This window comes from Acipenser ruthenus, chromosome 18, assembly GCF_902713425.1.
Source record: "Acipenser ruthenus chromosome 18, fAciRut3.2 maternal haplotype, whole genome shotgun sequence".
Classification (NCBI taxonomy): domain Eukaryota; kingdom Metazoa; phylum Chordata; class Actinopteri; order Acipenseriformes; family Acipenseridae; genus Acipenser; species Acipenser ruthenus.
In genome coordinates, this window is record NC_081206.1 from 5,752,350 (window position 1) to 5,769,025 (window position 16,676).

The 16,676-nt window shown below is 38.1% G+C and overlaps 1 protein-coding gene across 1 annotated transcript; it reads right to left on the minus strand.

Moving 5' to 3' along the window:
* Positions 1-1,274: 1,274 nt before the first annotated feature.
* On the minus strand, positions 1,275-2,965 carry LOC117964394 (class E basic helix-loop-helix protein 23-like). The gene has a single exon (XM_034907722.2). It carries the CDS (start codon positions 2,738-2,740, stop codon positions 2,039-2,041), a length of 702 nt encoding a protein of 233 aa, XP_034763613.2. The 5' UTR covers positions 2,741-2,965; the 3' UTR covers positions 1,275-2,038.
* Positions 2,966-16,676: the final 13,711 nt, after the last annotated feature.

The window sequence follows — 16,676 nt, forward strand, 5'->3', positions numbered from 1 at the left end:
ATTTGTTCATATTTGTTTTACTTAAGACCCATTGCTATTTGTTTTTTTTTTATTTAGTAGAAACTCTTATTGTATTAATTATAGCCTATCTATATACATAATTTAATTATATGTGTGCAATATTGTTTTTGTTGTAGACGCTGAATCGTAATCTTTCTTTAAACCGCTATTATTATTATTATTATTATTATTATTATTAATAAGAACAATGGAACGGTTGCCTAAAACAGGAGTCATTGTTGCTAATTGTTTTTTTTAATTGTTCTAAAAACATAAAAATTGTTAACCATCTATTTTTTCCCCAGAACTCCAGTACTTCACTGAAAGTCTAAAACTGAAAGTATAAGAGAGAGTCTTAATGCCCCCACGTGATTTTTCAATTAGCATAACAGTGGAGACAGCCGTGGAAATTGGGTTAATAGCAGGGGTAGGTGCATCGGGGCTTTGTAACACAAATACCCGAAGACAGGCAGTGCACCCGCTGTTTCTACACCCCTCCCTATAGCAACGCTGACACAGCAAGAGAGATATAGTGATAGACTATAGAAAGTGTATCATTCTTATAGGTGACTCCCAAACAACCATTAACCATGTTTAATGATATGTATCTCCTGTCTGGACTTGAGCAAAGTTATTTAGTTTATATTTTAATGGAGATCTTAAGGGTTGTTTTATAGTTGTTGTATTACTTTGTTTGTTTTTATACGCTACAACACAATATTGTGTCAATTTAATGAATTATTATTATTATTATTATTATTATTATTATTATTATTGTTATTATTATTATTATTATTATAAAAAATAACAAACTGCACACATTCTACATAATTCGACCGGAGATGTAGTCATTGAAACCGGGATAGGTTGTTTTTTTGTTCCAGAATTATAGACCATTTGCAAATCTACAAAAAAGAAAGTCTGTTAGTAGACGTTTTAAAAACTCCTAGTGTTGGTATTCTTTCGCTTACAAATGTACTGTGCTTTTTAATTTAGTTTTACACAGTAACTTTGAATACAGAACTGTTCTGACACGCAACAGTAATTTCAAATATCTGTTAAAACACAACTTTTAAATAAAAACTACAAATGGTGTAGTCTCTATCGTTACTGTAATGAAGTTAGTGTACCTTTAAAACATAAAGATATGTAGAAGTGGAAGAGGTAATACAAGACCCGCAGAAAGACATAGATAGATAGATAGATAGATAGATAGATAGATAGATAGATAAAGCAACACAAATAAGTAAGCGGAAAGTTCAGAAAAATCCGATTCAGGCATATTTTTTTTAATTATAAATACATATAAACAATATATGAAATTCAATGTTTGCAGCACAAGCGAATAAAACTTTTAAAATCAAGACCTTATAATCCAAATCTTTGATTCCTAGAAGTATCGCACAGATATACAGTACAATCGAGTGATTTGTTCAATAGCAAAGTCAACATTTTCAACACAGCTCGAATATCTTACATAATATAACTTTTACATTTGATTTGATGTAATGATATTTCATTTAGTAGCAAAACCCCGTACAAGTCGACAGACACCTCGAGCATTATAAACACTAATTACAATAGATCCACATCCACAGATAATCTACACGATGTAGTGATGTTGCATAGATCACAGTTAAACCGTTTACATATCCTGTAATGGTATAAGACTTTCATTTATGGCAAATCTCTAAAACAGGCATTGTCACTAATATAATTCTCGCATGTAACTATGTAAATGACATGAACATTGATTCATTAGGACTGCAAAGGATTTTTAAGTTAAATTAAGAGAGAGAGAGACATCTTTAAGGTTAACAGCGTTTTTGAATGCTCATTTCCTAAACTAATCTTAGTCTTTGCTAAAGAAAGATCTTATATTATCGTATTTTAAATCTGGGTGAAACGTTTCAGCCGTTATTTAAATATAGTTTAGGATTATGTATGATAACAATGTCCTTTCCCAACAAAATTACGCAAATAAGTAGAAAGACTGACAGATGGGTGCATGGCTGGATGTGTGCATAGGCAAGCTCCGTCAAGGTTTATCGCTGCAGTGTTTGAAGAGACTGGAAGGTGCTCCGGTGTAAGTAGTACATTTTTCGGCACAGGTGGCCAGAGCGGTCCCGGTGAATGGATACACGGCTGCTTGTCCAAAAGGGGCCAGGGCTGTGGGAATGGGAGAAGTTAGTGTCTGTCCCTGGTTCAAATAAGCCACTACCCTCCTCATTTCTTCCAAAGCCTGTGCCTGCATTAAGATGTAGTTCTTGGCCAACAACAAAGTAGCGATTTTTGAAAGTTTTCTTACAGAAGGGCTGTGAGCATAAGGGATCACTGACCGAAGACCATCCAAGGCGTCGTTTAGATCGTGCATTCTCCTTCGCTCCCTTGCGTTGATATTCAGCCGGAGTGATCTCTGTTCCTTGGGCTTTTTGGTGCGTTTATCTTCGCCAAATGCGGGGCCTCCTTTTGAATCCACCGGGCCGAAGCTGTCGTCGTCCTCGTCGCTTGTGTGCTCACCTCCGCTTTCCGTAGACTTTGCTGTTTGACTCGTAAGGAAATCAGCACCTACAGATCCGGGATAGCGCCCAGCACTTCCAGCACCATGGCCAGCTCCGAAGCTGAAAGCAGATTGACCGTAGCGCTGTGTCAGATCAATTAGCGCGTCATTGCTTATTGATTTCAGTTCATCCATTCTCGCATCAGCACCATGGAAAATACCTTCTTCTCCAACGTTCATTTCTAATGCAAGTCAATTTGATTCGCAAAAAAAGTTTTTTCTTTCGCGGTCTTGCTTTTTTTCCAGGCTCCTCTGCTTTTCCCCTGTTCTTAATGTAATATTCTTGACCTTCTTTACTTTGACATGAACAGTGCTGTTAAAACTATCAAAGACGTTTCATTGAAACTAAGTGAGCTTCTTCCAGACGGAGCCGCACAGTGCGCCGTGCCCTAGCCTTGGGCAGGATGTGACTCATCTTCCGTCGCACTTGCTGGTTAGTAGGGAGAATTGCCCACTGGGATTAACTATCCACCCAATCAGGAAGGCGTTTTAATTAATAGGATGAAACCCTTTTAAAATCAGAAGGGAGGTTACTAGAACCACAGCCATAAAATAAGACATACTATAATACAATTTGCTTTAGCCAAGTCTCACTTTTCCGATATCTATACATATAAATGCGTATCACGTATTTTGCTTATGATTCCATTGTATGATTGGAGTTTCACATATTACCTGCACGTTGCGTCAGAGTTAGATACCTGTTCACAAAACAAAAGTGCACACATGTGTAATAGTTCTCAATTACACGTTATTGACAACATTTATTTGCATATACTGAGGCACGCTATGAGACCTTGTAAATTACCACAGGTTGTCTAGAAATGATGTTGTGGCATCAGTTTTTTCAAAGCCTGAAAGTTATCAGTTATGTTTCAATCTTTTAGGGCTTTTAATTTAATAGTATTTTAACCTCTGCAGCCTAATCAAATATGGTGATACATCGCCAATGTGGATTTTAATTTAAATTTATGACAACTTCTTTAATTTCGAAGTGACATTTCACTGTAGACTTGCACGTCATGGTATTCAAATTATTATTTTTTTCTTAACAGACGCCCTTATCCAGGGCGACATGCAATGGTTACAAGATATCACATTCTACATTATTTCACATTATACAGATATCACAATTTTTTTTTTTTTACGTACAATTACCCATTTATACAGTTGGGTTTTTTACTGGAGCAATCTAGGTAAAGTACCTTGCTCAAGGGTACAGCAGCAGTGTCCACCACCTGGGATTGAACCCACGGCCCTCCGGTCAAGAGTCCAGAGCCCTAACCACTATTCCACACTGCTGCCCTATAGAACTCAAGAACATAGATATTGGTCTTGCATTTATTACTGGTTCAAGTTCTTCACAGATGCTGTATTTTATATTTCCTCATCACTTATTTAACGTCGCCACCAAGTGACAAAGAAAAGTATAACAGTTCATGAAGCAACCACTGTTAAAATATGAAACCTGTTTCCTCGGATCCTGTTTATAGTAACGCTTACAAATCAGCATATTGATTGAGTTTAGAATGTTCCACTGAAGACACAAACCAAAGTACAATTGTGTCACAGTGTACATTCCAAACGGGCTACAGTCATCTCGTTTATATCTGATCGTGTTTGTTTTCAGGCGTTAATTTAGTTTAGGGTTTGTTTATCATTGTGAATGCAAAACTTCTGAGTATAAATATGAGGTGTACACTTTAAAATATCGCTTTTTAAATACAAAAACAACATTACTTATCTGTAAAAAATAAATAAAGGTGGTACTGAAAGTAATAGAATAGTATTCAAAGCACACAAACACACACAATTGTTTTTGTTTTTACCAATATAAAACACATATTTTATTTGTATTTTCATAAACGCAAACTTTGCACTGGAGCTATAAGATCTGCCGAGTATATTAACACGTGCGCAGTTTCTGTCAGGAACGTGCAGGTGGTCGAGATGAATAATCAAAGATAACAGCATATAACGTACAGTAATCGTATACAGTAGCCAAGCACACTCCAACATAAGCCACAAGGGCCGCATCTTTTTAAAATTTTATTTAGCCTGTACAGAAGCAGTAATTGAAAATGTTACCAATAGCCAACTTGTTAGTTTTTTTTCACACTTATAATTACTTGTTTGTTTTTTGCTTCATATTGTGTCCTATTTATATTACAGAATGGAACCCTCAACGTATTCCACGGGAATAACCGGTGATCTAGTTCTGCACTAATTGTCATGCAATTTATCCGGCTGTATGAACAACAAGTAAAGACCAACACTGAAGGACGCCATCCGTCATATTTCCCAAAGTCGTCTCTTTTTTTCCCCATGGAGAAACATGCTTCAGATACAGGACACCGTATGACCTGGTTTTCAGTATTCAAGAGATGTAGTTAAAAAAAATACAACATACACTTATGCCAGCTAATACAGTTTACTATAGGCTAGTAAAGCAAATACATTTAACAATTTAATTCATTTCGATTCAGAAATCCATCATCTTATCTCAACTAAACTTTTTTTTTTTTTTCAAGTTCTAAAAAAAACGGATCCGTTCACTTTTGAACAAGTATAAAATAGGACACTTTCACGAGTAGCTCGCTACGGACAACTAGCGTCAATTTGTAGAAGTACAGCTCATTCGATAGGATCTCTATCCTAATAGTGTTGAATATATTCTATGTAACACAATTTTTGTTCCTGGGTATTAAGTGTTATTTCCTAATTGCTTATGCCTCAAAAGTATAGAAAATGGCTATTATTCCCCACAAACTTTGCTTTTGTGACCAGGACAGTGATATTTTGAAATTTACCTATTTCCAATGAGAAAATGGGCGAATTTGTGTCTTTTCGTTCACATAAAGTCAGAAAAAAACAACATATGAATCCAAATTAACATGTATTTATACTAAAGTAATACAAAAATGACTACAAAAGATTTAGAAGTGAGTAGTTTTTCGAGATTTACGATTATACTGTAAATCACTTTCACGAATCAGCCCCCAAATGTAGTCTCCCATCATGTTCTCGTTATACTGTCCTTGGTAGCGGCGTTCAAAGTCCAGTATATCCTGGTGGAAGTGCTCACCTTGCTCCTCCGAGTACACTCCCATGTTCTCCTTGAATTTATCAAGATGAGCATCAAGGATATGGACTTTGAGGGACATCCTACAGCCCACTGTGCCGTAGTTCTTCACCAGAGTCTCAACCAGCTCCACATAGTTTTTGGCCTTGTGATTGCCCAGGAAGCCCCGAACCACTGCGACAAAGCTGTTCCAAGCTGCTTTCTCCTTACTAGTGAGCTTCTTGGGGAATTCATTGCACTCCAGGATCTTCTTTATCTGTGGTCTGACGAAGACACCGGCTTTGACCTTTGCCTCAGACAGCTTAGGGATGATGTCTTGAAGGTACTTGAAGGCTGCCGACTCCTTATCTAGAGCTCTGACAAATTTGATGTGCAGTGGTGGCATCAGCACCTTCCGGGGGTCCACCAGTGGCTCCCACTTGACATTGTTCCTCCCCACAGAGAACTCGGTCCGCTGTGGCCAGTCCCGCCTGTGGTAGTGCGCCTTGGTGTCCCTGCTGTCCCAGCTGTCCCAAAGGCAAAGATAGCAGGGAACCTTGGTAAAACCACCTTGGAGTCCCATCAGGAATGCCACCATTTTGAAGTCTCCTGTGACCTCCCAGCCGTACTTATCATACTTCAAGGCGTCCAGCAAGGTCTTGATGCTGTTGTAATCCTCTTTGAGGTGCACCGAGTGAGCCAGGGGAAGAGACGGGTACTTGTTACCATTATGGAGCAGCACGGCTTTGAGGCTCCTGGATGAGCTGTCAATGAAGAGGCACCACTCATTCTGGTTACAGGCGATTCCGATTGCCTCGAACAGACTGGTCACATTGTGGCAGAAGCAGAGCCCATCTTGACAGGTGAAGAAGCTGGAAAAAGGTTGGTGACGCTTCCTCTGATCTGTGACTTGCACACTTTCATCCAACAAGCTCCACTGCTTGAGCCAAGATGTCAAAAGCTCGGCATTGGACTTGGTGAGACCAAGATCTCTAATCAAGTCGTTGAGGTCTTTTTGGTTGGGGTAGTATGGGTTTCTCTCCTCAGCTCCACCTCTGAAATTGTCATCTGGATCTCAAACGTCTTCCTCGCTCTCTGACTTGCTGCTCTCTTCTAAAGACGACTGCTCTCTCTCCGGAGGAGTGGGTACGGGGAGCTCATGGCAGTGTGGCACTGGGGCGATGGATGAAGGAAGGTCAGGATACGTGATAGCAGGTGCATTCCTACCAGTCTGACGTTTGGAAGGGTCCACCATGCAGAAGTAGCAGTTGCTTGAGTGGTCAGTGGGTTCCCGCCAAATTCAAGGGATAGCGAACTTCATGGCTCTCTTTTCCCCTCTGTACCATCCTACAAAAATACATTTATTTCACCCATGACTAATGTGTAAGAGATTCTCGCAACATTTTTCATATATGATATATTTTTTCAATAACATTGAAAATTGTAAAACATTTTCAAATTAAAAACTTTTACAATTTTAAAAATTTTAACAAATTTTATAACATAAAATTCCGAGCAACAATTGTCCATCTTACCTTCCAGAGTTTTTTTGCAGTGCTCGCAGGTGAAATGGTTTGTCTTGATCCCCGACAAGCATGCCGAAATATGCCTTGTAGGCCTCACACATCTTACCAGATGCTTCCACGGAGTACTTTTTCGCTCTTGTCTTGATAAATTGGCCGCAGACATAGCAAAATGCGTCTGCCGGATGCTTGCAGCCTCTTGATGCCATCTCAGAAAAATGCAGATATGTATCCACTTAGGCAGCTGGAACTAAACTGAACTGGTGGGCTTAAGGCCCCTGTATTTATACTACTATTTATATTACTGGAAAGTTCTAGAAAGTTCTAGAAGTTACTCCAAGTTTACTCAGCACTGAATCTATCTGGAATGTTTTGGAAAATAGGTAAATTTCAAAATATCACTGTCCTGGTCACAAAAGCAAAGTTTGTGGGGAATAATAGCCATTTTCTATACTTTTGAGGCATAAGCAATTAGGAAATAACACTACGCAGGAACCAAAAAAAAAAAAAATTTTCCACGGTGGAAAATGTTCCACACAGCATACCGCTAATCAGTCTAAGACATGGTCAGTAAAACTGAAATATAAGACACCGAACCTACATGTACCTGTCCTCTTTCAAAGCAGGTCTCCATCTGAACTGTTTTAATGATTTCAATTGCAATGGCTCTAAATACCCCAACAGTGATACATGGTACAGTACCATTAATGAAAACTTTCAGTTCACGTTCCTTACTTTCAGGTAGTCCGTTGAACTTATACTGTACATTTCACTTACGTTTCTGTGTAAGAAATAATGCCGATCACATGTACACGGCATGCATTCATTGTGAGAAGTGTTAATTCATGCGTGAATTCATGCCTTAAACATGTGATCAACCTCATGTTACACATTGAATAAATACGGGTATTTAAACCCACATGAGTTAACAAGGCTGCATTCAAACTGAATTTCTTCAGAACTCAGAGGAAGCGCAGAAGATATTCAGGTGTAGTTCCTGTGGTATTCAGCCGGAAATCATTATGAATTTGCGGGCGTTATTTTAAAGTTTTACCGGCAATACCCCGACATGATCGTCATCTCAATGCAAAATGTAGATGTGAAAAAGAAACCATGTGAAAAAAGAAGAGAGTGATCACTGCTTGTTTATACATGCTCAGACCCAAGTGTCCTGGACACTGTCCCACATGGAATCGAAAGCATATGACAGTTTGGTTGAAACTCTTTTGAGAATGTATTTGAAATGGGTTCGTTATAAATTAACACATATATTTCAGTTAACCTGCTGGAAGATGATCCTCTCACGTAAATGTATTCACGAGTTACTAGTATGTCTTTAACAAGGAGTGCCTTTTGAACAGAGATCACATTATCAGAAACACTTCCCAATACTGTGCTGCAGACTGCCTGCTCGAACAGAAAAACACACGGAAAATAGAGAAATCCACTGCAACGTCTCACCAGCAGGTGGTAGGCTTGCTCAAGAAAAGGTGCTGATGCAGAGCTGTGATTTAGTGGCTAGCATTAATGCTTTATGACAGGAGAGCAACCCCCGTCAGATTTCCAAAGCAATGTACAGTAAGAGCAATGGACACATCTATAAATACTGCATTGTGCTTACATTGCATAGCTAAAAAGCTAGAATTCTATTCTGAAGATATTTTAAAGTATAACACAGCAGTGGCTCATAATGATGATGTATTGCACTGATGTTAAATTTATACACACACACACACACACACACACACACACACACACACACACACACACACACACATCAATAGGAATCAGATATCTGCACAAACAAAAGATAGCAGAACAGATCAGAGTACTGGACAGTGATTGGCTGGTGTACGAGGGCCACCAAACTGAAGCCTGGAGCACTGGGGCAAGCGGGATTGAGACACTTCAGCAGGGCTATCGTGCTACCATATGTGAGTGAGCATAGCTGTGGCTGCTGCTAGCCTGATTGGTGTGCCAGTGCCAAAGGCTAGCAAAGATCACAACACACACACACACACACACACACACACACACTTCACAGCTCCCAGTGAAGGTCACTGGTGTCTTACAGGCTCTCTGGAGGATGCTTTGCAGGACAGGCTTGCATGCCACTGAATACTTTAAATACTTTATTTTATTGAACACGTAGGGCAAGTAGTTGCATGTTCATAGTAAACTCCAATCAAGCAGCACATTGACTATAAAGGTTTCTTTCAGGTACTTCAGTGATGGAAATAAGACTCCCATTGCATAGCAGTTTGATCCATTCCTGGTTTCACTACGAGTTTAATAAGACACACCTGAGCTTGTTTCCTATGTATGCACTGTGGTTAATCAAGCTCGAAACTTGGAATGGGTGAAACTGCTATGCAATAGGAGTCTTATTTCTATCCCTGTACTTTCACTGTGTGCTCTTTGCGTTAGGAAGGAATAATCATGCAGGTGGAGGAGGGGAGCTGGGTACTCCCACTCCCATTAATTTCTGCCATATTAAAAAAAGTACCATCTGCCTTTAATAGAGGAATTCACTAAACGATGAGCAAGATTAAAATGAGGAAATATATTCAGTAACCAAGGGAACAATCCTGAAGGCTGATGTCAGGAAAGACCTGCAAGACTGTGCATGGGAGCAGTCAGAGAGCTGCAAGAGGAGTAATCCTGTGCTGGTGGGAATACCAGGATACTGGAATACTGCACCCAGTGGTGGTTTGAATGCTAGGCAGTCTGATCTGCTCAGGGATGGTCTTACGTGATACAGGAATGATAGAGCTCAATGTAAGCAAACAGCCTTCCATATCATACAGGACTTTGAAGATATGTGATTCATTGATTGTTCAGAAGTTCTGACTAACCCTGTCAAGATTAAAAGCCCTGGCTATTTCAACTGGCTGATTACTTGTGGGGGATCGGTTCATCAAGCTACATGAAGACTTGTCTAAAACAGTGTCATGATGAAGGCATGATAGCATAATTATGGTCGGAAAGGAATTTTCTTTGCACTATGCTTCCCAAAAACAGCAACAGCAACTTGTGCCCGTTGATTACAGCGATTGCATATTTCTCACTATGATTGCAATAATTTGCTGTTTCAGATACATTCAGATAAAGGTGCAAAATGTATTAAAATAAGAAGAATAAACAAGGTAATATGTGAGAGAAAAGGGAAGCCTGCTTATTATATTTCATACCTGAAATAAAGGCAGAAGAAATTGCTCAAGAAAATGAAACAACCAAATTAATCAATTCCAATTGCTTCTATGCAGGGAACCATAAATTGAGATGGATCACAGACCCTGGGTTAAGACTAAAATTAAGGCATGTTAGAAGGTTATTAAAATGGTAATCCCCCTTAGTAAAAGTATAAAGAGAGTAATTGAAATGATCATTAAGACTGCCAGAGATTGCTTTCTTTAAAAGGACAACGCTATGTGTAATAATAGAAAGGGTTGGCTTATCTTTCAATTTTTTTGTTGAGTGGTTGCATTGTTTCTTTATAGAAAGATAAAACAGTAGATCCAAATTATTTGAGATGGAGGATTTGTGTGAAGGTTGGAAAAAATGTATAATTGAGTATCTGATGCTTAACTAACCGTGAAGGTTTGATCATTTTAAAAAAGAATGCTCTGTGATTAATCATTAATCAATCAACTGTCGTATATCATCATCATTATTATTATTATTATTATTATTATTATTATTATTATTATTATTATTATTATTATTAATAATAAACTTATTTTAAGGATAGATGTGTGATCAGTTAAAAGTGGTTTTAAACACTATAAAATAATCTAGAAATATGTTATTATCTAATCATATATATTATAGAACTTCAATTAAAGATAATGTTGACCCATGCTGTTGAAATTAGCTAACAAGAAGCAAGAACGGTTACATTCTTATTCTAAGGGATCGGATAATTTTGCACAAAGGTTAAGAAATCCGCGTGGGGATTGTAAGGTACTGGTAGTCAAGCACAGGGAAATCTAGGTTACAATGAACTGAAGACTGTGGAGATCTGAGGAACATCAGCTGCACCAGAAAACAGCTCTCCTGTCTCAGAAGGCTCATATTTTCATAACTTGCCGTGAAATTAAAAGCTTTGTGTTACCTGGCAAGAGATATATTTTTTTTTGCAGTATTGGGACTCAATGACGCCTTGATATTATTAAGAACATATGTTTATATTCTATTTTTTTTTTCTTTTACTCTTCAAGCATTACAGCAAGGTTTTGTACTTATAAGATACACTTTTTTTAAAAGAATAATTTGTGGAATGCATTGGAGCCTTTGTGGTATAATTGAGCTGTAGGGCTTTGTCAAGTGATAAGAATAACAACACATCCATAGAAATACCAAAATGTGGAAAATGCAGTAGTGTTTGTCAATGACAAGCAACCTTAACAAGGCTTATAGTGCTAAACAATGAACGCTTTACCAATACACTGCATAATATTAACAAAGTGGCACATTATAAGACATCTACTCCTCATCTGGGAGGTCCTGTTGTGGGAAAGCAATTGTCATTCTTCCTCTGTCATTAAGTAATATATTCAGTCATGTTCAATACAGATCACGGGTTATTATAAAATACAATTTGAATCAGTTTGATATTATGGATAAATACTTTTCCCTTTCTGGAATCTGCTGCATCATTTCACCGAGCTACATTCTCTTGGTTTTAAGAGACAGACAATATAAAAATGGTCTATTATGTTTATATTTGCTACAGTAATCATATAGAAAATCTTTTTTTTGTGTGTGTTTTCTTTGAATACCCATGTAGCACAAATATCTGTTCAGCTTTTAAAAGTGTAATACTTATATAAGAAATATGAGACCACTTGTCTGGGATCTGGTATTATTAAGGACAGATAATTTGTTTTTCAACCCTCCAAATGTACTTTAGCATGCCTCGTTCTCCAGTTATAACACCTTAGTTGCTGGCATAGCATTCAAGAACAAATTGGTTTTCTTTTTTTTTGATGATAAAAAAAGTAATTATTTCCATGTCAAAAATTCTTAACATGTTCTGCTTTACAAAAGCTATAAGCCTCTTGACTGTTTTCAGCAACAAGGTCTTTGCATCCATTGAATCATTGCGGACATCAAGGTCAGACTGTCTGGGGGTCACTTTCTTGTCTGGAACTTTACAAAAGACTTTCCATAAACAGACCAATACATACAGTAGAGCCGATGTAGGATTAATTGCCAGGTGCTTTTGCTGCTCTTCAAGGGGGAATCTGCAAATGTCAAGCATCACAAGCAGGAGTAAGGGGTTATCTACAAATTACCACATTAGAAAAGAAATGTAAGATAGTTCAGTAAAACTAATGTCAATTACGTTGAGCAGTTTTGCTATTCTAGAGTGTAATTGTTTTACTAGCCAGTGTAAATACAGGTGGGGTCACAGTGATGGTGACCCCTGGTACCCTGTGCTAACAACACCACTGATTACTGAAATACAGTAATGGGAACACTTGAATGCATGAATGAAGGTTTTCTGTACAGGACGAAGGTAAAAATACTGTACCTACATTTCCCCAGGATATATCAAGGCTAAGAAAATGTAGGATTTGAAGCAAAACTAAAACCGACATCTGCTGCTTTAAAAAAAAAAAAATCATTTAAAATGAATCAACATAAGTGTGCTAGATATGTTGGGATAAAATGATCGCAGAAACAAAGGGCAATGTTGAATTTAAAAATATACATCAGTGGGTGATTACAAAATGCTTTTTTGTTTGTTGATTTAAAAGATTACCCAATGTTTCTCTGTTGCGGTACCAGAAAGGACTATTATTAAGCATTCCACTGCCAGGCATGATTAATTTAACTTTCCTTTAAATTATGCTCCAGGCTTTCAGCTATATTTTTAATGTCTTCTAAAACTGTATTATTTTCCCGGCAACAACTTTGCGACTCTATTCTGGTTCATTTAAGGCACTAATAGCTTTTCTTTACATTTCTCTCGGCTGCACTTGGTTTAGGCTTTTATGTGTGGATCAGAGGAAGAGTCCTGACATTCTAATGATTATCTGAGCAGAATAGTTGAGATTAGAGAATTTCCTTTTGAACCCGAGGAAGGCTCAGATAAATATATGGCACAATGAGCACAGCGACGTTTGAAATTCTGCAGAAATCTGTGACTGATTCAAAAAGGAAAATGATAGATTAATCACTGTTATCTTCTGGCGAACAAAAAATCAAACGGCAATTTAGATTCACAGGATGATAAATGACAAAGGCTGCATTTACTAGTGTGTGTGCTTGTATCTGTGGTTATATTTATATGCAGGCTTAAAATCACATTTATGATTCCACACTAAAAGGTTCTACTGCATTGACTGCATTGAGTAAGTGTTGCCTTTCAAAATTAGTTTATCAATTATAAACCAAAGGCGGTGTATGAAAACAGACAACTGCTTACATTCCCAAATGCAGAATTAGAGCTATACCTAACAGGAAAAAGTAGGTCATCATGGCCCAAAACTACTGCATGCTTATGTAAAGAAATTAAGAGTGACATTTGGACAAACAGACAGGACACCACCATACACAACAGGATCCTAGACTTGCATATGTATGTACACCTGTCCTGCCTCATCTATAGGATTCCAGTTATTACAGCCAATGCCCGCAGATGTATACTGTATGCTGTTTCAATTCAACATATTCACATTAAAATCTGAAATCCTCTTTTAGCACATGTATATGTGTGTACAACTGTTACACCCTAGTTATTCTGATTTGACCTTGATGTGCCTTGAAATGGAAATTAGTCTCATGAAGTGAAAACTCAATTAAACAATTGATTAAAAGCCAATTTGACATATCCCTAAAATGTCAAATAAAACTGAGCTTGGCAACTGATTCCAAAGAAATGCAAATACAAGTTTTTGCAGTTACTTCAGATACAGTACACCTTACAATGTGATTTTCACTTTCAGGTGTGCTATCTCAGGAAGATAAATTGGTAGAGCAGAATTGAGAAAACAGCAATAGAAAATGGATTGCTTTTATTCTCTGTGAACCTCTGAAATTAGGGCATTTGGTGGCAGATTGCCGGACTAATTGGATTTCGAGAAGCTCTGCAGGTACTGGCAGATATAGCAGTTTAATTTAAGTGGGTTTAGAACAGTTTTGAAAAGTTGTATTTTGGTTTTGACAACTAGGCTAAATTGCCAATCTGGGTATGTGATAAGGGTATGTGAGTATCAAAGCATGCTTTTACGCATGATTTGATACAGCAGGGGAAGCGTTGATAAAACTGAGGGGTAGTGAACCAAGGAAAGAAAGAAAGACAGAAAGAAAGAAAGAAAGAAAGAAAGAAAGAAAGCTATTGAACAAATGTACTTGCTGGGATTCCATGTCAACCATTGTGTGAATTGAATGCACTACACACCATTGGAAATAACACCATTTCATTTGACCCAGAGTGGGACTACATATTCCACTCCTCGTTTGAAATGAAACATAATTTAATCAGATGCAACAAATACTGTAATGGCACGCTCCTTGTCAGACTCTTCCTACAGGCTTAAACATTGCCATAGAAACCAAAGGCCAGGCATTAAGGTAAGGTGACAGCGTGTCGGCCTTTGACAATCAACACTGCAGTGTCTAAAAACATCCTGCAGGGGTCAGCACCTAATCACAATACAGTGCCACTTCACTGGCAGGAACACACTCCAGTTACAGTGAGAACAATCTCCTCTTAGTGTACACTGGCTCAAAGCTGCCTTGGCACAGAAAGTAGATATACAGTTATCTTTGTTTGCATTACAATACTTCCCTATTGGTTTTCTTGCATATGTATTGTTTAAAGCACACCAAATATACCCAATGCACACACACACACAAAACTGTAGGAACATGGTAAAAAAAATTATTGTACAATTCCTGCTGTCATTAGTTATGCATAGGTATAGTGCTTAGCAGTTTTAAATTATGACTTTTTTTTTTTCACTGAAAAACAAATATGCTAATTGTATCGCTCAGATTTTAATAATAAAAAACAAAATCAGCAGTCATTTTGGTGGAATGAATTCACAGCAGGGGTCCCCAACCCTGGTCCTGGAAAGCCCCTATCCTGCAGGTTTTCTAGGTGTCTTTACATCATCAATGGCTACAGATCTGGAACACCTTGACTAATTAAGCCATTGATTGGTTCAATTAAGTAACTGTGTGAGCTGTGTGCTTAGTGTGTAACGCCCTGGAAGAATTCCTGCTTCTATCAGCAGTCCTAGCCGAGTGGGTACAGGATCCTGCACCTCACATTAATAATGCAACTGCTGAATCTGGAGCAGAATTAAAGAAACAAAAGCACAGGATTGCAGAGGCACAGGACAGGAGAGTGTGACAGCCGCCATGATTACATGAGATCAGTCTGTCCGCATCTAAATCACTCCACTGAGATAATCTCCATCTGTTCTAATAAGAGCAGACATGGTCAGGGCCCTCCGTGGACGGGCGAGAGAAATTACACAGACCGGACTTTGATACAGATACCCTTGCAGTTTAATGAGACCCTTTTAATAGTGTATAAAGAGTGCATGTTAAAGCAGTCTTTAGTAAAGCAGAATAAGGCGGCCCACAATACTGCAGCATATCTAATGTAATAGCTCATCACAGCCCCTTATGCAAATCTCACAGTCAAACTAGAGTAAATCTCTGTAGTGAGGGTACGGAGCCCAGCTTAAGCCACAGACTTGCTGTGTGACCTTGAGGTAAGACCACTTCATGTGTCTCAGATCCACCGCCCCTTTCAGCCTGTGAGTCGGCAGATTGCTTGGGCTGCCCTGGCTCAGCAATCCTAAATACCATGGGCTATATGTCAATGTTTACACCACTACAATCCCGGTTTTATGAAAGGTGGAATACTGCAAAATTAGAAGCAAACAGCTGAGTATGTAATATCATTCAAGGTCTCTTAAACAGTCACAGGTCCTTTGCTACCCAGATAATTAAAGGTAATTAAAAAGGTTGGAGCCTCCAGACTTGCACTGCTAATATTAGTACAGTACATGGACTAGTACAAAATGTTTCAGATGTATCCCTTATTACCTTTCCTGTTCATATGGCATTCCACATACAATACAGAGATACTGATACAGTTTGATCATTAGGTGTTTTTATTTATTCATTCAATTTAAATTGCTGTATGTAACTATATACACAGCTACAGCTATTTAAAATAGGATTTGCAATGAACACACACAGCATACAGTACAGATAAACAGGAACTTAGTAACTCGTATTAAACATCCATTTGGTGGAAACGCTGCAGCTTGGCAGACATTTTATGAAATGTGTTGCGGTTTGCCCCGCTCCCCTTGGTTAATAAAGACAGAATACAGCACAATATATTGTATTTTCTAAAATGTTGCTTTTTGTTTTTGGGTTGGCCTCTTTAAAAGCACAGCCTCGTGTGCAGCATTCCTTGGTATCTATTCTTTTCTTTCTCCTCCTAGCCTGTTTTTCAATGCTGCTTCTGATCTATTTGAACTGACATATCAGAACGCAATCC